This window comes from Zootoca vivipara, chromosome 3 (assembly GCF_963506605.1).
Source record: "Zootoca vivipara chromosome 3, rZooViv1.1, whole genome shotgun sequence".
NCBI lineage: Eukaryota > Metazoa > Chordata > Lepidosauria > Squamata > Lacertidae > Zootoca > Zootoca vivipara.
Window position 1 is genome coordinate 38,792,401 of NC_083278.1, and position 23,659 is coordinate 38,816,059.

Sequence of the window (23,659 nt, forward strand, 5' to 3'; positions counted from 1 at the left end):
ATCCTCGCTTGTTCTCCCCACCCCACCCCGACCACCCCCACCAAGAAGTCACTTCTTTGTAGTTTTCTCCCCTGCAGCAGGAGAAACAGACACTCCCCCAATTCGAAATACAGTCAGTCAGCAGCAGCAAACGCACACACACACGCGCGCGCACACACGCACGCACACATGCACACACACACACTGCAGGCTCCTTCAACCCTTCCAAGATCCCACCTCCCCCCACTTTCTCACTGGATCGAGGCACTCACACTCACTTTTCTGGCTGGGTGCCTTGATGTCTATGCAGAGCAGCTGCAGGGGCAGCTCAGCCAGGGACAGTGGCTGCGGAGCCAGCCCAGGAGGCACAGTGGGGAGCCGGGTGGGAAGCAGAGGAGGAGGAGGCTGAGCCGTCTGCGCTCGGGGCAGAAACAGCGCACCCGGGGGATGGGGCGAGCTGCCCAGAGGGGCGACCAGTGCCGTGGGCAGGGGGGCAGGAGGGGGCAATTGCCCCCCTAGAAGCAAAAGGCTAAGGGGCGCAGCGTGGCAGCCCCAGGCTCCCAGCGCAAAGCTCCAGAGGCACGAGGGGAGCGTAAACGGAGGCGCGCTAAGCGGGAGCGGGGAGTGTAAGTGGAGGAGGCAACCACAGGCTTGCGTTCCCCGCGCGCCTCTGGAGCTTCGCGCCGGGAGCGGGAGCCTGGGGCTGCCTCCTCGGAAGAGCTGGGAGGACGCAGGCCACGTAGCCCCGCCCACATTCCCACTGTGGCCCCTCCCCTCCCGCCCCTTGCCCCCCCCTAATTTTGATCCTGGGTACGCCCCTGACATCATTCTAGGATTGTAATGCAAATAAATCCCTTCCATCCCACCGCGTGCGCCCTTGCTCAGTGCCAGGTACGGCTCAATCCTGGGATCTGTGGCGCGATCAAAAGCAAGCCAAGTGCCTCTGCACGCATACAGAGTGCCTTTCTCTAAACGGACTAAGGCTTCCGAGCGGAACGCTGCTCCCCAGACGCCGCTCGCCACTTGCCCAGCAGCGGCCGCCGCCGCTTCGGCTCCAGCAGCCTCCGCGCGCCCATCCGGCGTCGGCCGAGGGCGTGGCGCGCGGCTTCCCCCGCGGCCGCGCCTGCCATTGGTTTCTCCTGGCAGCGGAGGCTGGGCCAGAGGCACGGCCAGGGAGTGGGAGGGAAAGTTGCTGCCTGCGCCATGTAGTTCGCACTCGGCGGCGGAGTTTGCACGGGACTGGCTGGAGAGGGAGCCGCGTGCGCCAGGAGAAGCAGCCAGGTAAGGAGGCGCGGGGAGGGGCGGCCAGCGGTCCAAGAAGGGCCCATCCGGCTGCTGCTGCTGCTGCTGCTAAGACCTCGCTCCTCGTCCCCCATCCACGCAGGAAAAGGAGCAGAAAGAGAGACGAGTCCGGATTGGGCGATCTTGTCTGTACTGTACCTGAGCCCAGAGCAGGCGCGCTTTGCTCGGTGCCTGACGCGCGGCCGGACTCTGCGCATCTTTAGATTCCAAAGTGAAGCCCAACTAAATTCGATAGGATTGATGGACTCTCAAAGTGAGTTTTTGTAGAGAGGAGGAGCGGCGGGGGGCGGATTTTCTCTTGTGAGCGTGGAATCTTTGCGGAATCTCGAGGTTTCCTGGCGGGAATCTGGTGGAAGGGGAGAGAGAATTTGAGAAAAGAGCCCAGGAGCCGCGGGGACTTTCCGCTTTTGCAACAGAGGCGGGAATTGAGAAAACTTGCATGATCGCCCGGTTATACAAAGTGATGGCGAAGGCGCGCTTTGAGGGGGTGGGGAGAGGGGGGGGGTTAGTTCTGTAGTTCCAAAACCCTGCGCGGATTAAAACGTCACGTCTCTAAAAAGGCACTGGAGAGAAGCTTGGTCTCATGGAGTGGGTGAAGTATGTGAGCTTGGAAAGTGGTAGGAAGTTTTTTTGGGGGGGGGCGAGGTAGCTTAAAAACTGGACCAGAGCGAATTCCCGTTGAGTTGGTGTGTTTCTAGCAGGGTTCAGTCAGATGCTTGGGAAAGATCGGGAGAAGGATGTAAAAAGTGGTGTCAATCTTCTCATGTTTCCAGCCTCTAGAATTCAGACAGTTGCTGCTTTTTCTGCATGTGTTCTTCTTGGATGGAAGGTGGCTCAGCTCCATAGAGGAGGAGGAGACAGAATGAACCTAAGGCGAGATTCATTGTCTGCTGATAAAAATTCTTCAAATGTGAGGTGTCCCCCTCCAACCTATTTCACAATGTAGTAAAACCAAAGACAAGCCCAGACTGTCTTTTGCAGTAAAACTTGAGTGCTACAGTACTTGGTTTCGTGGCTAGACGTGGATGAGTAGGGGCAAAGCTTTCGAGAAGGACTGTGTAGAGGTTGTGAGCTGGAGAAAGGAGAAGAAAGAGTCTGCAAGCGAAAGTGGCTAGGCATGCAATGCTTCCGTGACTTTCATACTTTCTCTTTGTGGCTTCTTTCAGGGGTGGCTGGATGTGAGAAGGAGCAAACAGAGGACTTTAGGGGCCCCCGAGAGCCCCCCCCACACACAAAACAAGACAGGAAGAAACTGCTCTGCATCGTTGGCTGGGCACCTGCTCACACCCTGGTGCTGGTGCCACATGATCTAAGTCGGTCACACTGAAGAGGAGGGGTTTGCTTTGCTCCCACTTCTCCCAGGAGCATTGACTGTGCCGGGATTGACCTCTTGACAGGTTTGCATTCTCCAGCTTTCCCTAGCTTGCACAAAGCGGCCGAAATCACTGTGTGAGTGCCACAAAAGAGCAGCCCCTGGCAGAGGCGGTGATGCTGGGGTGCTCTCTTTGGGGCTCTGCACCCCCCACAACAACTGGGGAGAAGAGAGGAGCCGGGTGGCTTGAACCGCTGCTGCTGCTGGTGGTGATCCTCTCCGGTTGGGTTTTGGCTCAGCAGACGGCTGATTGCCCCGGACCCTGCGACTGCTCTGAGGCAGCCAGGACAGTGAAGTGCATCAACAGGAACCTGACGGAGGTGCCTGTGGGCCTGCCCCGCTATGTGCGGAACCTCTTCCTCATGGGCAACTACATCCAGAACGTCTCGTCTGCCTCATTCCCCTCGGAGTCCCTTCTAGAACTCAGCAGCCTCAACCTAAGTGGTAATCGCTTGCAGTGGGTGGAGGCTGGGACCTTTGCCGGGCTGCCCAGCTTGAAGCAGCTGGACCTCAGTGACAACTCCCTCCTCGAGCTCAGCCCCATGGCCCTGGGCAACACCAGCAGCCCCCTAGAGGAGCTGAACCTGCACAACTCCCTCTATAACAACAGCTATGTGACCGCCGTGGCCCAGCTGCTTCAGCAAGAGGCCTTCCTGAACTTGAAGCGCCTGGATCTGTCCGAAAACAACCTGCTCTACCTGCCCCAGGGCATGTTTGCTGCGCTGCACAGCCTGCAACACCTGGACCTGCAGAACAACTCCCTGGTGAGTCTGCACGGCGTGACGCTCGAGAACCTCCGCCAGCTCCAGAGCTTCAACCTCAGCGGCAATGCCCTCAAGCGCCTGAGGAACAGCACCCTCCTGCAGCTCCGGGGACTTCCTCAGCTCGCCAGCCTCAACCTCACCCACAACACTTGGGTCTGCGACTGCGGCATCGAGGACCTGGTCAGCTGGCTCAAGGAGAGTGACCTGGTGGAGGCCAAGTCGTCCCTCAAGTGCTCTTACCCCAAAGGGATGGAGAACAGGTCCTTGGTGGCCATCGATTTTTCAGAGCTGAGCTGTCCAGAGCTGACCGATAACCAGACTCAGCTGCAGACCTCTTATGTCTTCCTCGGGATAGTCTTGGCCCTCATTGGTGCCATTTTCCTCCTGGTTTTGTACTTGAATCGCAAAGGGATCAAAAAGTGGATGTACAATATCAGGGACGCCTGTAGAGACCACATGGAGGGCTATCACTACAGGTATGAGATCAACGCAGATCCTCGGCTAACCAACCTCAGCTCCAATTCTGATGTCTGAAAATGCGTTGCAGGGAAGCAGGCCAAGGGGCGCAATAGCTATGCATGGAATGTAGACTTTAGCTTTATCCCCCTGAAATGTGTGTGCTTTCTGCTCCCGGCACACACCCTTAGAGGCATCACAGACTTGACATGCGCCATACAGAGAATTATGCCTACCTGTACAAGTTGCCATTATTATTATCCACAGTCGATTGTGCATGATATCAGGCTGTATGTACGAAAACATGCTGCTGCTGCCACCGCCTCCCTGCCTGTTTGCTTTGCAACTTGCTACCAGCCTTTGCTTGGAAACATCTCTCTCTCTCTCTCTCTCTCTCTTGGCACCTAAAAAAGAAAAGGACATTTTCACTCCCTCCACCTTCTCCCACCCTGATGTTCTCAAACCATGAGGGCTTATTAAAAAGTACGATTCAACAAAGGCTGCCTCAACTTCTTTTGGGAGAAATGCTTGATCCATCAGTACCCATGTTGCTTTTATGCATCCTGAATGGTGAAGAATCCTTGTAGTGCACATGCATATTTAGGAAATGCCTTTTTTAAAATGGAAAAAGGAAAGTTCTTTGTATAAAGAAGCACATAAAATAGTGAGCATGCAAATAGTTGACAAATTTACATGGTAGGCAGGGAGAAACTGAAAAGCTCAGTACAAGTGTTTGCAATTTACATGAAAACAGGATTTTTTTAAAAAGGGGGAGACCCTATAAACTGCATGTGAACTGAGTTAGAACTTTTAAATAATTCAATAAATGCCCTTACAAGAACTTTTGTTTTGCTGAAGTTTGCTGTTTTTAATGCTCTGATCTGGAAGTGAAGCACAGTATGGAATGGACACAGTTTCTTCAATGGGGAAAAAATTATTTCCCCATTACAAAACATGGTGGAGCCTTCATATGTTAAGATATTTGCTTGAATTCATTCCCCCCCCTCCAATTGCTGTCGTTGACCTTTCAGAGAGACTAGGAATGTACAAAGCTATACTGATTTGCACTTCTTTATTATTACACTGCATGCAAACGACCGTCTCTTTCAATAAGCAATGTTGATTTTCATATCGTGTTCCTAGAATGTGGCAGCTGTTCAACTGCCATAACTCTGCTGGTGAGGGCTCATTAAATTGCCGCTACAATTCTGAATCTGAAATTGGTGGGAATTGCTGCTGAACCCATGCACTCCTGCAGTCTAATCCTGGGTATATTTGCTCAGAAGTAAGCTCCAGTGGGTGGATTGTTTAATGTATTAATTTCATTTATGAATTGCTTCTCCCAAAATATTGCAAAGTGATGCAACTATTAAAAACACCTGCAATTAAAAACATATATAGATGAGTAGGGTTTACTCCCAGGTACTTGTCCATAATCTTACAAGTTCCATGGATTTCAGTGGGAGGGAAATCCATGCATTTGCTTAGCCCATTCCTTTTGAAATGAATTGGACTGAAAGGGGCTTATTCTTGGATAAAGTATTTGAAGCTTTGAGCGATAGGCTGCCATGATAAGTACACGTACAGACACATTCCACGCATGTTTCCTTGGAAGTAAGTCCTACTGAGTACACTGGCTTACTCCTAAGTAAACAGGGTTGGAGCCTGGCTAGAAAATACATATTGTTGTGTCTTAGTTCTCACAAACAGCAAACCAGCTGGTGGTGAATCTGTGCACAAACACATCAGTGCTGCTTGATTCATTCACCTCATACAGAAAACTGGCATGTTGCCGCTGCGGGGTGCGTAGGTGTGGAGCATCCTTTTCCCAAACATGCCTGGTTTTTTATGCTTAGGGATTTTTCTTAAAAAGAACATGTAGGGAGAAGTATGCAATGTTGCGAGCCCACCGCTAGCATTTCTCAAGCGGTGCAGTTGAGAACCCCATTTGCCACCTCCGTATTTGTGAGAACAGGAACGAAGTTTCTAATTAATGCATTTAGCTTTTGCGGCTAGGCAGTTGTTTGTAATCTCAGTGTTGATCCAAAGGCAGTATTGAAGAAGTCAAGTCTGTAAATAGTGAGACAGGTATGTGGGGCAAATTTCAAATCTACCTGTGACATGTGTTGCATTGCTCTCTTTTTTACATTGTTACGTGACTTGTGTCACGTTTATAAGCGGAAATGGTTCTGAACGAACACTATCGCACTTACTTTGGATGCTGCAGATGTTGCGGGGTTGCAGGAAACAAAAGTGAATATGTTGCTGTTTCTGGCCAGTAACTTAAGTAGCAGCAGAAGGAAACTGCAAGGAATGTTGATGCACAGAATGTTGATGCCGCTCTCTAAACTGGCTCTTAGCAGAATTCTAATAAACTAATTTTAAGCGAAGCTATTTTATCAGGTCTTGGTAACCCACATAGAAAGTCCTATGCTTAGTTTTGCCTGTGAAATCTAATTACTTCAGCTAGGTCTGAGAAAATACTGTAACAACTTAGCAAAGCAATATTGTGCATGTTTACTTGGAAACAGATCCCAGTGTGTTAATGGCTCTCATTCCTATGTAGGTGAGCATAGGGATTGTAGCCTAGTTATCATAGTTCAACATCCTGCAGAACGTAATTTTGCAGTTGTCTTCAGTTCTAGTGTTTTTAAAGCGTCCCTACCTGATTTTAGGTAAAGCTAAGTCTCTTCAAGCTTCCCCCCCCACTTGCCTATTTTAAAGTCAACCCCCTATTTTAAGGCTCAGGGGTAAATAGAAACTATACTACAGTTTGCTTGTTAGCTTTTAGAGACATAATTGCTCTAACTGTAATCACGTTCTGCTAAATGTAACTTAAATATTACAAATGCATGAGAAGAGCAATTGAATTTTTGAATACAGGAGGTACCCATTTTAAAATAATTTTTAAAATGGTGCATTTGTTAGGCAAATTTGAAACACTATAGGATTTTCACAGACACATCTATGTTTCTAAGAGCAGGGCTTTGCTATGCTTCCTGAGACAGTCCTGGGCTATTTTCAGAAACTCTTACGGAGAACACTTGGCACTACTGGGTTTCCGTTCCACTCCTCTCAAGCAATACTGTCATGTAAATTTTAGATTGTTCTATGTAAATCATGTACCAGCCAAACAAATGCATATGTGAACAGACATTGAAAATAAATACAGTGAAACATGACCTTGTTCGAAGGCTTTGAATAGCGTTGAGTGCCTCAGATTGCACATGTGATTTGGACCGACTTGAATCAAATGTGTCTTCCCATTAAAATACCGAGCAAGTTTATAGTGTCTAATGAATAAAAAGTGCTCTTGTATCTGTTTATTGGCTGAAGTGAGAATGGCCATCTCAAAAGGAACCAAAATAACCTGCAATGTTAGTTTAATAAAAGAACTTGTTCACTTTTCTGTTTTACTTGAGCTAAGCTCTGTTGGTTGCTTTGCTGCGCATCTGTTATAAAATGGCACATGGGCTTATTTTATTGTTTCCTAAATGATATGCACCCAGAATTGTTTGGCATGCAATAGGTGGGTTGATATTTGAGCTTAGTGTGTTATGCATGTTTTAGAGGAGTAACACAGAGGTCCTTTTTTAAATAAATAAAAAAAATCTCACTATGCAGCAGAATGGCAATATACAGCATATATTTTCCATAGCAGCTGAAAATGTGTTTGTAGTTCCCACACAAAAAAGTACAGTTTGAAATTATTTATTCGTCTCTTCCCCCTTCCCCTGGAGCTTGTATTTTCTGATGCTATAGCTATTCAGCGTGTTTTGACACAGGGAATGTTCTTTGACAGATGACAGAGCTTAGAAGGGATGATAAGGTGTATAACATCAATTCTGCAAGAGACTGAGTTGTGTCTTTTTTAAATAGATCAGAAATTATTTATACCATTTCATCTATATGGGAGAACTTAAATCAGGTTCATTTGCTAATTTCGAATTGTCAAATGCAATGCACTTCTTAAGTTACAAGGCATCAGAATCTGTAGATCTTATTATATGCTAATTTATGCCAGTGATGTGATGGGCACTGGATGCTATAATCACAGTGCTATAAAGTTGAAAAATATATCTGAGGCCAGCTAGAATCCACCCTAGCTATGGTAACATTTGGAGCATTCAATTCATTTGAGCAACTTGTTCTGTTTGCCAAATAATTATTTACATTTAGTAGACATTATCTGGATCCGAACCCACCAGCTCCTTAGCTGATGCAGTAGCTCATGTGACATCCTATGGTCAACAAACTTGATGTGTCCTTTGCCACACTTGGTGTACATTGCCCTCTCCATGCAATGCAAAGGCACAGAGCTCTCTAATGATGGGTCCCTCTGGCTACACCATCCAGGCAGCCGCATCCATCGCCAGCTATGCTTCTGCCCTGCTTTCTCCACCTTTTGTGTATTCTGCTGCAGAATAGTCTCGGAAAGCAGAGGACTGATGTTGTATTAGAAGCCCTGGCCAAAAACAAGGCAAAACTTGTTATTGAGCTATGGCTTACTCCCCAGGCTTGTTCCTCTGTAACCCAAGCACTGCCAATGACTTGCATTCCAACCCCTTGATCATATGCTTTCCAACATATGAGTGGTAATTGAATCCACCTGATTACTAAGTGGATCTCTAAATTAGAGGTGCATAATAGATGGAATATATAATAGATACTGCGTATAGAAGCCATGTTTACATGCAGCAATTGTGTCTTTATTCCACTTAGAGGTTTATAATAGTCTTTCAGCCTTTCAGATCAAAGGAACACTGCCTTTACATTCTGCCATGCATCATATTCTCCTTGACTGTTCTACTATTTAGAAATAAACCCCTTGTGGCATTAGGCTTCTAATAAGGCTTCATTATAAACTCACAATATGAAACTTCTCTGTTAATTTTTTTAAAATCTTCAGGTCAGAACTTTATTCCCCACCCTCAATCTGGTTGCTAGTGAACGGGATAAGCTTTTGGCTTGACCGCTGCTAGATGTTTATGCATATTGTTTTAATTTCCTCTTGAGTCACGGAATTTAAGGAGCTTAGCCAAAGCTAGTGGGATCAAAATTTAACTGTCTTTTTGTCTTTCTTCAGCATCTGAATGGGTCACAAGCAACAGCAGCAGCTCTGTACATGTGATGAAGGAAAATAAGATCTGGTAAGAGAACATTTTCAGTTCTAAGCGTCTAAGTTACTTTTTATATACCACAGAAGAAAAATTGAACTCGATTTTTGCTGTTGCAAAGGAGTCCTTGACACTGTCCTTATCAGCAATGAGGATTATGACAAGCTTAACTGAAATAATTATTACTTGACTGAAACAAGATTCCTAGCACCACCGTTGACCTGTTGTGTGACCTGCTGTGGAGTGGATGATAAACTTTATACATGTCCTTATGGATGCACTTGTAATAATGCAACTCTGAGCTTTTGCACAAAATAAGAAGAACTATGCTTTCGGGATTCCCCCCCCCCATTCAAAAGTTTCAGTTGCACTGTATCTGCCATTAAATAAGACTAGTCAGTAGAGAAGAATACAAGTGGAGACTTGTGAGTCACTCTACTTGAAGGGGAAGGCTTCAATTGGCTCACTGATAGGATACTTCAGGAGGGCTTCCACCACTCCTCTTGGCTCTGTGATTGTTGCCACTATCATATACAGCCTTATCACCAAGCAACCATGCAAAGGCAGGGCTGCGACTTTTCCAGAAGTGCCTAGATAATGCACTTTTGAAAGGAGTTTTAAAGATTTTTTAGTAAGAATTTGCCCTGATGAGATAACTGAAGCAGCCCTTGAAAGTTGGGGTGTTGCTTTTCAGCAGTTGGTTCATGGCAGGCCATTTTAATGTTCATGTGCAAACTGCTCCTCCTGCACTTGTCTGAGGAGAGCATCAACAAGACATCACCCCTCAATAACATCTGTCGGTTCTAGATAGGTCAGTTGGGTTGAGTGTGGTGCTCAGAACGCCAAGGTCATAGGTTTGACCCCTTTATGAGACAATGGCATATTCCTGTATTGCAGGGGGTTGGACTAGGTGATCCACAGGGTCCCTTTCAACTCTACAATTCCATGAGTTCCACCTCTTTACTTTGGCCTTTTGACGCCCATGATACATATTTTTAGGGCCTACCCTATTTTGATTTGTAAATTGTTTTAACATATTTTAAAATTGTATTTTAAAATTGAAGTCACATGCCCTGATACTTTATGGTAAAGAACAGATAAGAAACTTGATCATCATCATCCCTGGCCGTGGCTGAGAGGAGCTGGGAGTACCATAGGTTAGTCACTCCTGCAGTTGAGCATTTAATTTAGAGTATGCATGAAGTCTCCTACATAGATTAATGAGCCAGGCATATGCCCAAAGTAAGTATAAAGTTAAGTCCTGTGCCGCCTAATATTTGTGGCTACTGTTCAATGTGGCTTATTCTCAGGTAAGTACAGTGGTGCCTCGACTTACGAATTTAATCTGTTCCAAAGGCACCTTCGTAAGTCGAAAAATTTGTAAGTCGAAAAGCGCCATTGGAAACGCGATTTCCCATAGGAATGCATTGGAAACGAAAAAATTCGCAAGTCAAAGCAACCCTATCTAAAACCGCCGCTGTTTCCATTCGGATGTCGAAAAAATTGTAAGCGTGCGGCCATTTGCCCCATTCGTAAGTCGAAAAATTCGGTTGTCGAAAAATTCGTAAGTCAAGGTATCACTGTATGTGTAGGGCTTCTGCCTGCCTTAATTTGAATGTTTAAGGGCACAGAACTGCAAACTTTATTGTCCTTATTCTTCTGTTTATGTTGCAATTGGCACATAATTCTGCCCATCCAAGCTTTCTCTGGTTCCATTGGACCTGAACATGTATTGCTTGAAAAACAGGCAAAATATTCAAAGAGGATAAATCTGCCATGATGGCTATATCACCTCCAGGCTTAGAGGTGGCCTACCTCCAAATTTCACTCACCAGGGGACAACAGGAAATGACGATTGCACTCACGTCTTGCTTGCGGCCTTCCCATAGGCATGGTGACCCTAGTGACTAGTTGCTGGGAAACAGAAAATTGGCCTAAATTGGCCTTTCATCAGCTCTTGCGGTCTCTTCTGTTTTCAAATGTACCAGTCAAGTCCTATAACTTTCTAACCTAAAGTGTATACTTCAGAAATAGTGTATTTTTAAGTTTAAAAAAATGCAGTTGAGAAGTTCGTTAAAGATTGAACAAACAGGAAATCCCAATTGAAATGGGAGTTGCATTAACACAGCTCATGTTCGTTTCAGTGCGGCTTGTGCCCAAAGCCCTCTTCATGTTTTGCAGAAATTGGATTGATTGGATTTTTGATTAGCATGCTTGTGAAATGGTGTGTCTTTTTAAACATTTTCACCCCTTTAAAAACTATGCATGATAATTTACACTGAGTTGCTGCAACTACCAAGTGACACTGATAATGCCAATATAGTCCTAAAAGAGTTTCTAAGTGTTTACGTAATGTTCATTGAGAAATTATTGTACATGCAAAGTGCAGTAATAATATTTATTAAGATGTGGACCTGTTAAATGAGTGAGAGGATGGTTATGGAAGAAAGTAGAAATGCTATATTTATAATCACTTTCCTGAATGGGCCGCTTCATCATGGGTTACATTGGATTGTAGTTTTGAATTAAATGTATTTTTAGTGATTGAAATAAAATATTTGCTGATAACTTTTACAGATTGTTGGAGTAATTATTAGAAGTAAATTTGGCAAATACCTTATATTCTGGCGTATAAGACGACCCCCAGCTTTTCCAGTTAAAATATAGAGTTTGGGATATACTCACCGTAGAAGAAATACGACCCGGCGTATAAGACGACCCCCAACTTTTGAGAAGATTTTCCTGGGTTAAAAGGTAGTCTTATATGCAGGAATATACAGTAGATGAATGGTTGCAGCCTAATTGTTTTTTTCTGACTGTGACTTGGTTGTCTTTTATTTTTACACTGCTTTACCTTTTATGAAGAAGTGCAGTAGAGTCCAAACCTCACAGTGCAATCGACTACATGTCTATTCAAAACAAAGCCCTACCAAGTTCAGTGGGACTTCCTCTAAGGAACCTGAGAATGGAATTGTGGCCTTGGTGTGTGTGTGTTTTTTAAAAAACATGTTTGAGGTGCAAACATGCTGCCTCAAGTGACCTGTGGTCCTTTTTTCTGTCAGGCCTTAAACCCTCTTAAGCTGTAGAGCTTGAAGATGTGAGGGCAAAACATGTGTAGCAGGTAGGTGATCCACTTTACAAACCTCATGATCAGGAAACCTGGTATTGCAGGATTCCTGATCATGCAGAGGCTTCCAACTATGTTCAATCGAACACTCTTAGAACTTAAAAGATCCCATCACACCTTCATGCTAAGCACAGGAAGGGAAGGAATGAAGAGGGCAGGCTCCAGTGCATGAAGTGAGGGATGTTGGAGCAGGACCGACACATCTACAGTGGTGCCTCGCTAGACTAATTTAATTCGTTCCATGGGTCTTTTTTTTAATAACAAAAAATTCGTCTAGCGAATCCCATAGGAATGCATTGAATTTTTTTTTTGAATTTTTTTTGCCCATAGGAACGCATTAATTGAATTTCAATGCATTCCTATGGGAAACCGCGATTCGCTAGACGAATGTTTTGTAAAACGAATTAGTCTAGCGAGGCAACCTCCACTAGAAAAAACCTTTTGTTAAGCGGAAATTTCGTTAAGCAGGGCATTCTTTAAGCAAGGCACCACTGTATACACAACCCCTTATACACTTTCCTTCTCACATGTTAAGGATAACTGCCTGAAGAGGATGATGGACTTTTTTCATCACCCGGCATCCTGTTCACTCTACGTCCTATTCGGGTGCTCAATGTAGACAAACATGTAAAAGAGCACATGCGAAATTGGGGGCACAGGGCATGTCTTTTGAGATGTTACTTTAGAGCAGGCATCCCCAAACTTTGGCCCTCCAGATGTTTTGGACTACATTTCCCATCTTCCCCGACCTCTGGTCCTGTTAGCTAGGGATCATGGGAGTTGTAGGCCAAAACATCTGGAGGGCCGCAGTTTGGGGATGCCTGCTTTAGAGCCTTCCAAGAATTTGAGGGTGAAGGTCTGAAGTTGGGAGTCTCTTGTACATACTTAGGTTTCAAATTGCATGGGGAGCCTCAGCAAGGAAAGGAGGCTCCCTGTTTTCAAGGACCTCAAGGCAGCAAACATGCTTCTCCCCCATCTCCTGCATTCTACAACAACCTGGTGAGGGTTGGCTTAGAGACGGCAACTGGCTTTAGGTTGATCAGTGAGGTTCATGTGTTAGTTGGGCCTTGAACCTGGGCCTCTTCAGCCGCCCCCGCCGCCCCCCTTGACAGTAAACACTACGCCAGCTGCTAATTGGGATGACTGACTGCAATCTGGAAAGATACAGAGTGGGATCCTTACAGGCAGTGCAGCTTTTCCTTATCTTCCACAAAGGTAGCCACCCCACGCCAGATTCAAAGTTGTTGGTTTAAAAGAAAAATCCCTAAATTGTGCAGGGAGGATGCTGACTGTGTGCTTACAACACGCTTGTGTTCATGCGTAAAGGGGCTCATTAGATGGGGTCCATTATGTAAAAGCAAATCCCATTTAACACAATATTTAAGATCAGAATGCCAAATTTACAGTTGCCTGAAATTCAGGTTCCCTTGTTTAGCTGCATGTAATTAGCCCCTCATTTATCTGAACTTCTAATCCCCCAAGGACTGGCATGTGCATTATATTTTTATGGCATTAACCCCAGGGATGATTGCTGCTGGTCCCTGTAGATTCTTGCTTAATTCTATTGGATTATCTCTACTCACTGCCTACAGGTAAGTTGCGGGATATTTACATTTTAATAGACCAATTTCCTTTCCGTAGAACAAAACAAGTAGTAAAAGAGAATATGAATGCTGGCCTAAAGGAGGCTGCATTCTCCTGAAACCTCCAGGTCACTTCAGTGTCAGTTTAATTTGATTTATTATATTTCTATGCCACTTTTCATTCAAATGAATCCCAAAGTGGCTTACAAACAATAAATAACAATAACGTGACACTAGAACATAATAGAACATCACAAATACAGCATAAGACATATAGAATAAGTAACAAATCATTGGTAAAACAAATACAGTCTATAAAACACTTTTAACAAAGCAACAACTAAATAAATAAGCTAGTCACAATCAAAGCAGAAGTCACCATATATGATTAATAAGTCAATACAGCATTTATAACCTCAGTGCTATTTTTCTAGAAAAAGAGGTGCCTGAACTCACCATGAACGCCTCTCCTGTTCTCTTATAATGGCAATGGTGCCTACCTGAGAGATGCTGGAACAGAGTTCCAGATAGGAAAAAAAAAGCCCTGTATAATCTATAAAACAATATTAACAACATTAACAAAAGAGCAACCAAAGGTTAATTTAAGCACTGTTAAGTTCACACACAGCCAATTCCTAGGGGCTTAGGCCCCTGCAATAAAATATTTGAGGGGGCCAGGCCCCCACAAAGTTGATGGGCATTCCCATTCAAATGCTTTGCATGCGCTGTCTCAATTGTGATCGATTATGCAGGTTGGAGCTTACCTGGGCACCCACAATATTTTATTCAAGTTGGCACCCCTGCTCTGCAGCACCATGCCCGTGGCAGCAAGTTCCTTCTGAAGGTTCCTGGTGCTGGCGGTGGGGCAGCAGAGATGAAACCACCCACCCACCCATCCCAATGGCCAACAGTCTCTCTCCCCTGACAGTTGTTCCTCTGGAAACAGCTCCATTATGAAGGCTCCTAGGGCTGGAGGTTGGGGCAAGGCAGGTAAACACAAGAGTCTCTCAGCCCTCACCAGTTTAACTGGGGTGGAGTGGGATGTTAATCTAGGGCTGAATATTTCCCCTTTTTTAATTTTTTTTAATTCCCAGAGCCAAGTACTCGCAAATCAGAATCCTGTTGTACAGAAAATGCAATCAGAAAAGATCAGAGCCTTTACTTCCCTTTGAATTGGGACACCTGTAGAAAAGCGGCTGCCAGAAGGAATACAAGTCCGTCGCTTTGCATGCAGAAGTTGCCAGATTCAACCCCTGGCATCTCCAGGTAGAGCTAGGAACATCCCATGTCTTAAGCCCTAGAAAGTTGATTCCAGTTAAGACAATACAGAACTACATGGACCATTGATTCACTATCTAAGACAGCTTCTTATGCTAAGTCAGGGACAGCAAATCACTATATGTTGCAACGCCTGTTCTGTGTGTTTGTTTAGACCACGCATCCCCAAACTGCAGCCCTCCAGATGTTTTGGCCTACAACTCCCATGATCCCTAGCTAGCAGGACCAGTGGTCAGGGATGATGGGAATTGTAGTCCAGAACATCTGGAGGGCCGAAGTTTGGGGATGCCTGGTTTAGACATAAGCCCTGTGTGGCCCAGTGTATTGAATGAGTCCTTCTGGAGCTTCCAGCCAGATGAAACTGACTACTTATCTTAAAAAAAGACTTCTAAAAACAGTGGCTGCCCTTTCTGAGGACATCCTCCATATTCAGATGCAATAGAAATGTCCATTACAGGATAGGAATTCAGAAGAATCTAAACACTATTGTAGCACAAGGGTTTGTGATATCACCTCACCTTCAGATGATATTCAATGGCAGCTTTCCTCAAGGTCAGCCATCTTTGCTGAGGTTATTCACTGATTTCTTGAGAGACGTTCTGCTGACTCTCTGCTGGAATGATTGAGGTAACTAAGAATCTGCAGCCTAAGAGAGGAATGCTATTTGACATCTGAAAAGAATTTGAATTAACATTTTAAGTGCTATTTTATGCTTCTTTTTATATGGTTGAACCTGTTAAATTTTCCTAAATGCTTCTTTTGTTAGTAGTAAATTGCCCAGAGTTCAGAGTTCTGGCCAAATCATAAAGCTGTTCCTAGACATTTGCAACACAGTACAATAATTATCAAGAAGGGTGCATTGAATAAAGCTGCAGATTTTATACATTGTCTTCAAGTCAGGCACTTTTGATTTTCTACAATTAATATTTTCAAGCATTCAGAATGCCAGAAATATTTAAGGGATGTAATTCTAGCTTAGATCTCTGGTGTGCAAAACCTTGTTAACCCAAGACTGGGGAGGGGGGGGCACTTGGAAAATCTGCAGAGCCAGAAGATAGTGTCTCTATATACATGATACAATAGATGATCTTATCCAAGTGTTATTAAGCCTACAAATTATTTGAATTCACTGTGTGCTCTTGTGGTCACAGCCCTGAATAAACAGCCTTTCTGTTTATCCTGCCTCTAATAACTGAAATGGTTTATATGTGCCTCTGAGCAATTCAGATAAATGAGTTTGAACCTTACTTAAAACTTATCCCAAGATCAATTTTGGTTACTAAACTTCGTGCTCTGCATAAAGACAGAATGGGTGTATCATTCAACAGAAGGAAGCATATGAATTCTTAAAGAGTTAGATTTTAACTCCTTCTGATAGTATTATTGAGGGGGGATTTAAATGATAAAAATCATCTTTGTTATTAATGAATGAATTAATTTATATATCACTTAATGCTCAAGTAGGCTTCTAAATTGTTTCCAAGTATAAAAACCAATTACACAGACATTAAAAAGGATTCATAATTAAAATATACTCTAATAACAATCCCTTTAAACATAATCTTTGTAATATAAAAGGCAGTATAGAAATGTAACAAATAAAAACAATAATGACAAGAACTTCCATCATTAAAATATGAAATAAAGCAATCCTATTAAAACAGCAGAGCACTTAAAACAGGAAACTCCAGTGACAAGTTGAAGGGAAAGCCTGTGTAAACAGGTGCATCTTCCAAAGCTGGCAGAATGCCACTATTGATGGGCATCTTCTGTTTCAGCAGAGAGCCTGTTCTATAGCACTTGTACCAGCAGTGAAAGGTTTCACTTCCATGTCAGGAGCTGATTATCACTAGGCCATGGCAAGACTAATGGCTTTGCATTGCTTAGGCTGCAGGCCTGCAAACAGCATTTGGCTGGCTGAAGGGCCATAGGAAGTGACGCTAGTGATGTTCCATCAGCAGAGAGGGAGGCCTGCTAACAAGACACCACCCACACCACAAAATGGCCCCCAAGCATAGCACCAGAAAGCTCCACAAGAATGGACGTCCTACTTGCTGTGTTCTGCCAGCAGTGGGGACCCAAACAGGGTTTGGGGGGAGGTCACAGATCTACAGCTTTCTAACACCACTTTTCCCCCTGACATGCTCCCAATGTACCCCAAAACTATAGCAGTCTTGCAGCCAGGAAAATTATTTCCCTTTCATTGTGTTCAGTGGGAGGAGGGGGACAGGTTTCCCAGGCTGATCTGAAGTATCCAGGTTGGTCTGTTTCCCTCCAGGTGGCAGGGGGAGGACTTGAATCTCCAGGCAGGCAAGAGTGACTTAAAAATACAGTGGTACCTTGGTTCTCAAACTTAATCCATTCCAGAAGTCCATTTCAAAACCAAAGCATTCCAAAACTAAGGCACGTTTTCCCATAGAAAGCAATGCAAAACGGATTAATCCGTTCCAGACTTTCAAAAGCAACCCCTAAAACAGCAATTTAACATGAATTTTGCTATCTAACGAGACCATCGATCCATAAAATGAAAGAATAATCAATGTACTGTACTATAAAATAAAATAAATAAGACAGTATTGTAGATGATTAAAAAGAAAAATTCTTACCTGCACTGATTATAGTCATTGTTTGGATGGGGGGCTTTTATCCATTTCTGCAGTCACACATAGTCACAAGAACAAATTAACAAAAAAGTCTCAAAAACAAAAACGCAAAATAAATAGCAAAAACAAAAGTGCCAAACTTCCGAAGTTTTACTTCCGAAATGTTCAAAAACCAAGGCGCAACTTCTGAATGGTGCAGGTGCCCCAGAAACAATAGCCGACAGCAGCATCAGACGTTCAGCTTCCGAAAAGTGTTCAAAAACCGGAACACTTCCTTCCAGGTTTTTGGCGTTTGAGAACCAAGGTGTTTGAGAACCAAGGTACCATTGTATAAGGGTTGCAAATTCAGCCCGGCAGGAACTAGCTGCAAATTATTGCATATACAGTAGACTCATGAGAGAGGGTTGTCCTTTGCTCCCTCTGCCTCTCTCCCAATTAACTTCCATCTCCAGGGTTCAGTGGTGAAAGGGAGTGCAGAGGAAGAAAAAGAACTGAGCTCTAGATGAGGAGAGGGTTATAAGTACACCGGGGCATCTGATGTGAAATAGGGGGCTACAGAAGAAAGTGGAGCATATGAAGAACAGCAGCGGGACCCAAGTTGCCTGCCCCAACTCCTGGATGGTCTTTTGTTCTTCTCGAGCAAGTCTGAGGAAGCAAGGAGAAGAAAACTGACTGATGAAGATGGGAGTGCTGAGAGACAGGAGTGGAGTGGAGAATCTGGACTACAGGAGGCATGGGCGTAGGCAGGGGGGGCAGGAGGAGGCAGCTGCCCCCCCCTAGAAGCAAAAAAATTAATGTATTTTACAGACCATAACCAGCACTTTTCCCCTCCAAAAACTGAAGTGGAAAGGGCTTTGCTTTAGCAAGAGCAGCTAAGTCTCCGCTTGCTGGGGGGGGGGGACACAGCAGTAACAAAAGCACATCAAATAAATAAAGCAAAGTGGCTACCAGTAGTTAAGCAGTTAAGACAATGGAGCATATATCCCCAGGCAAGATTCGATAGCTGACCATTTCACCCTATTGTTCTTAAGTGGGAGCTGTTAATGAGCATTCAGGAGCATTAAGAGTTCTATTGGTGATTTAATGAGGGTGCAGACTCAGGGGATTCAATTTGACTAAGGTGGCTCTGCAAGGCTAAAAAGAAGTGAATAAGAAAGGGGGGGCTGTAGCTTTGACAGACACAGTGATGTTTATAAAAAGCATTGGTGTTCCAGTCTGCCCCTCCTCCTGCATCTGTATACTGTAAATCAGGGGTGGCCACCTCCCAAGAGACTCTGATCTACTCAGAGTTTAAAACTGGGGGTGATCTACCCCCTTTTGGGGGGTTCAGGTCAAAGCTGTTGAGTTTTTTTTAAAGGAAGGGAAGCCCTGTTTTTTGGGGGTTAGGTCAAACTTGTTGAGCTTCTTTTAGGAGGGAGGGAGGTCCATTTTTGTTTAGGGCTTCAGGTCATAGTTCAACTTTTTTGAGGGAGGAGGAAAATTTTGGGTGAGCTTTTTTTAGGGGTGCCAGTGACCTACCAGTGATCTACCACAGACATCCAGTGATCTACTGGTAGATCACAATCTACCTGTTGGACGTGCCTGCTGTAAATCAAGCAGAGAGAAAGCTGCTTACAAGGCTCCTGTACATGCAGAGTTCCAGCATCCCAGCGTCACCCAGAGGCACCCACAAATATGAGTTATCCCTCTCTCTATTTCTTCCTTCCTTCCCTCCCTCTTCCATCTTTAATAAAATACGGGGGGGGGCAGATAAACCCCACATAGAAAGCCCATCAACATGGGGGGATGACTCTTTCAAATACGGTATTTACCAGTAATTGGGGGGGGGGGAGAGGCACCTAGGCCTCTAGGAGTTGGCTGCTATGCCTAGGAGTAGGGGAATTCAAGAAAGCAGAACGATGCATATGGTATGGTAATATATCAATAGAATCGTAGAATTGTAGTCGGAAGGGACCACAAGGGTCATCTAGTCCAACCCACTGCAATGCAGGATTTTTTTCCTAAGGTGGGGCTTGAACCATGGTTGAAATATTATGCTGATATGCAGCAACGCCTCGGAGCCGTCGTGGCTGCGGCCATGCCTTGCCCCGCCCTCGCCCGCCCTTCCACCCCCTCTCGCCTGCCCGACCCTCCTGTCTTCTTGCTGCAGAGTTCCAGCATCACAGCGTCATCCAGAGACACCCACAAATATGAGTTATCTCTCTCTCTATTTCTTCCTTCCTTCCCTCCCTCTTCCATCTTTAATAAAATACGGGGGGGCAGATAAGCCCCACATAGAAAGCCCATCAACATGGGGGGATGACTCTTTCAAATACGGTATTTACCAGTAATTGGGCGGGGCACCTAGGCCTCTAGGAGTTGGATGCTATGCCTAGGAGTAGGACAATTCAAGAAAGCAGAATGATGCATATGCTATGGTAATATATCAATAGAATCATAGAATTGTAGTCGGAAGGGACCACAAGGGTCATCTAGTCCAACCCCCTGCAATGCAGGATTTTTTCTTAAGGTGGGGCTTGAACCATGGTTGAAATATTATGCTGATATGCAGCAACGCCTCGGAGCCATTGTGGCTGCGGCCGTGTCTTGCCTCGCCCTCACCCGCCCTGCCACCCCCTCTCGCCTGCCCGACCCTCCCGTCCTCTCCAGCCAAGCAGGGTAGCCGCCAACGCTACCAGCCCCAGAAGCACAAGGTGGCCGCTGCTGCCACCGCCACGATGTCATCAGGCCCGTTGGCCCTTTAGCCCCGCCCACTTTGTGGCCCCTCCCCTTCTGTGCCTTGGCCCCGCCCCTGAACGACCATGGCTTGCCCCCCCCTAGTTTTGATCCTGGCTACGCCCCTGACAGGAGGTATTTATTACTTAGTTTCATTTGAAGTGGAGCAGAGACTAAATGGATCATTTCAGGGGGAAGTGGTGGAGTAGAGGCAGAAAGAGTGGGGAGAAGGATCCAATTGGGAACTCATGTGCCTATGTGGAAGTAATGTGCCTGAAGATTTAGTCCAGTGCTAGGGTTGCAACTTTGAGCAAAACTAAAACTAAAAAATAAAAATAAAAGCTCAACTTTTCTGTCCAGATTTTCACTGTTTGAAATATGGCAACCCTACCCACTACCTACTGACTTGCCCAATCTATGAGGACTTAAGAGCAGTCTTGTTCAAAGATTTACATTTCCCAGTTGAGAGATCAATTGGGGATCTGATAAACTTTTTGTTAAGGGGCAGGTCTTTTCGAGTGGCAATTTTAAAGAGAAAAGTTAGTGGGGATAAGTTAAATTATCCAGGGGAGCAAACTCTTTTCTGACATAATGCCCGGTTTCAATAATTATTCTAACTGTGTAATGTATTTCATTCTGTTTTATGTATTTTGTTTTTTTGTAATGTCTTCAGCTACACCCAATAAATATTATTTGTAATTTGTAATGGGGAACCCTAGGACAGGCATAAGAAATCACTTTAGATATGGAAAAGGATGGAATTGGGGGGGGGAGTGTGTATTTAAGAAAAATTGAGAACATTTCCAACACAGTCCTTGATTGAATACAGTGCTATATTGATTTACAAAGGGGCTTCTGTTAGCTTCTGTTAGGTATTTTTGGCTCTCTACCTACTCTGTCTATTAAACACAGAGCTTGGAAAATAAGTTGTGTCTGTGTCTAAAGAAGAAGTTTGGAAAAGTCTGTTCTCGAGGTGAAAAGAAGATATTTGAAACCTTAAGTAGGTCTTGATCTAAACAGAGCCTGGGTGGGGAGTTTCACAATGGAAGAAAACAGTATATTACTGTAAGTAATAAATGATGGTGTGAGGGACAGGGGATACCGGGAGGTCCCTCCCATCTTAAGTACCAGCTTATCGCCAAGCGCTGGGGAAAGCAGGGAGAGTTCCGCCTCAAGCGGAGACTCAGGAAGTGGTGACCGAGGCTCGGGCAAGGTAGCGGAGCCCATGCACAAGGTGGGACAGGAAGGGGGGAGCAAGGGGGGAAGGCCGATCCCGCCGACCCCGGAATTACGCAAGAAACGTCATGGGAGGAGATTAGGTCTTCCCAAACTTCTTTGCTGGAAGAAAACGCGCCAACCTCCATTCGGAGGTACTGACGCCTGACTGACAACATGTATATAGATCGCTCCGAGCACTGTAAATAATCAGCACTTAATAAAAGCCTAAAAGGACAATGCTGTGAGGAGTCGTTACTCTAGAGTAGCCGCATCTGCATCTCTGACAGATGGCAATTTATTTCATTGATGAATGGTTTTCCTTGAGGTATCTCAAAGTTTCTACAATGTAATAAAAACATATATAAAACAGTTACATATATAAAAACTGTTAAAACAATTGCATTATATACAGAGAAAGTGACATAGTTTAAAACAGCAACATAGCATGTAGTGAATACATAAAATCAACTCAAACCCAATACAGATACCAATGGATCAATACACCATCAGCAGCTTTCCCCAATCTGGGTACCAGCAGATGTATTCACTGACAACTGCTGCCAGCATGGTCAATGGTTGGATGATGGGAGTTGCAGTCCATCCACATCTGGAGGACACAGGATCTAGAAGGCCTGACCTCATATAGCACAAGAGCTTGCCTCCTGAAAATATATCATCTGAAGCAGCCTTCGCCAACATGGTTACTTCCAGATGTTTTAGACTACAACTCCCATCAAGCCCAACCAGAGCTGGAGGGCACCAGGTTGACAAAGGCTGATCCAGAGCACTTTAAAACAAGAAGAAGTATATGGGAGATGGTGTGTTGATGGATTCGAACCATAACTCTCTACTACCAGCTGCCAAGTTAGTGAATCCCAGGACAACAACCAGGAACAGAACTTGCTGAAATTTATCTTGCTGTTAAGATAAAAGGTCCAAATTTCAAATAGAATTGTTGGAAGGCAGAATAAAATTGTTGTCAAAAATGTATGATTTGTTGTTAGAATGGTATACGAAAGATGAATTGACAAAAGATGTGATGATAAAATGGGCAAAATATTGAATATGATGCGTGGTTGAAATTGTGGAACCAAACATTGAAATTTACTGCATGTACTGCCCTGAAAGAGAATGTTTTGAAGATGATGTATAGATGGTATTTAACACCAGTAAAATTGGCTAAGATGTATAGAATGAGTAGTAAATCATGCTGGAAATGTAAAGAGAAGGATGGTGAATTTTATCATTTGTGGTGGACATGCGAAAAAATTAAAAGATTTTGGGAAATGATATATAATGAACTGAAAAAGATTTTTAAATACACTGGAGGCTTTTTTTATTAGGACTTATAGGAGAGGAGATTGTAAAAGGAGACCAAGTACTATTTATGTATGCGACAACCGCGGCTAGGACTTTGTTAGCCCCAAAATGGAAAACTCAGGAGTTACCGACGATTGAAGAGTGGCAGATGAAAATGATGGACTATGCGGAACTAGCAAGGCTGACTAGCAGGATCCGAAACCAGGGAGAGGCAAGGTTCCAAAAGGACTGGAGTAAATTTGTAGACTATATGGAGAGGAACTGTAGAAGTTTAAAGACACTTGCAGGACTGAAATAAATCCTATGAAATGATTTTAAGTAGATGGAGTAAAGGAACTGCGAGACAGGAGTGGATAAGAAAACCGAATGAGGGGAGGGAGGGAAGTCAAAGCTCGGCAGAGCACAGGGAATTTGAGATAGCTGAATAGATGTTAAAAGGAGAAAATTTAGTGTTTATTATGTGTTGTTGTGTTTGTTGTTGAATGCTTTGTTATTGTTTAATGTGTTTATTTGAAAATTTAATAAATTGTCTTTAAAAAAAGAGAAATTTATCTTGCTGTTAAAATTTATTATATACAAGCAGAATAAAGCACACCTTTGTACAAGTTACTATATACAAAGACAAGATTCAAACTCCTACTCCAAACTCTACACTCCAACACTAAACTGCTGTGTCATACTGCTTATAAGGGAGAGCTTAGCCCAGGGGTCCCCAGACTTACCGGGCTTTGGGCTGGTGCTCGCCGCACCGACCGCGCGGCGGGCCGGAGGGCAGGGGAGTGCGCGCGCAGCGGGCTGGAGGGCGGGGGAGTGCGCGCCCGTGCG

The 23,659-nt window shown here is 44.5% G+C and overlaps 1 protein-coding gene across 3 annotated transcripts; it reads left to right on the forward strand.

Moving 5' to 3' along the window:
- The first annotated feature begins 1,182 nt into the window (after positions 1-1,182).
- Positions 1,183-12,388, forward strand: TPBG (trophoblast glycoprotein). Of its 3 annotated transcripts, XM_060272558.1 has the most exons (3): positions 1,304-1,534; positions 2,448-3,893; positions 8,960-12,388. In XM_060272558.1, exons 2-3 carry the CDS (start codon positions 2,770-2,772, stop codon positions 8,964-8,966), a joined length of 1,131 nt encoding a protein of 376 aa, XP_060128541.1. In that variant the 5' UTR covers positions 1,304-1,534; positions 2,448-2,769; the 3' UTR covers positions 8,967-12,388. The 3 variants fall into 3 exon arrangements, with proteins under 3 accessions (XP_034965417.1, XP_060128541.1, XP_034965418.1); XM_035109526.2 differs by lacking the exons at positions 1,304-1,534; positions 8,960-12,388 and adding an exon at positions 1,183-1,260 and having other exon boundaries at positions 2,448-7,294; XM_035109527.2 differs by lacking the exon at positions 8,960-12,388 and having other exon boundaries at positions 2,448-7,294.
- Positions 12,389-23,659: the final 11,271 nt, after the last annotated feature.

Excerpts from the sequence above, each read along its gene's own strand:
- TPBG (XM_035109526.2), top strand. The coding sequence starts at position 2,770 with ATGCTGGGGTGCTCTCTTTGGGGCTCTGCACCCCCCACAACAACTGGG.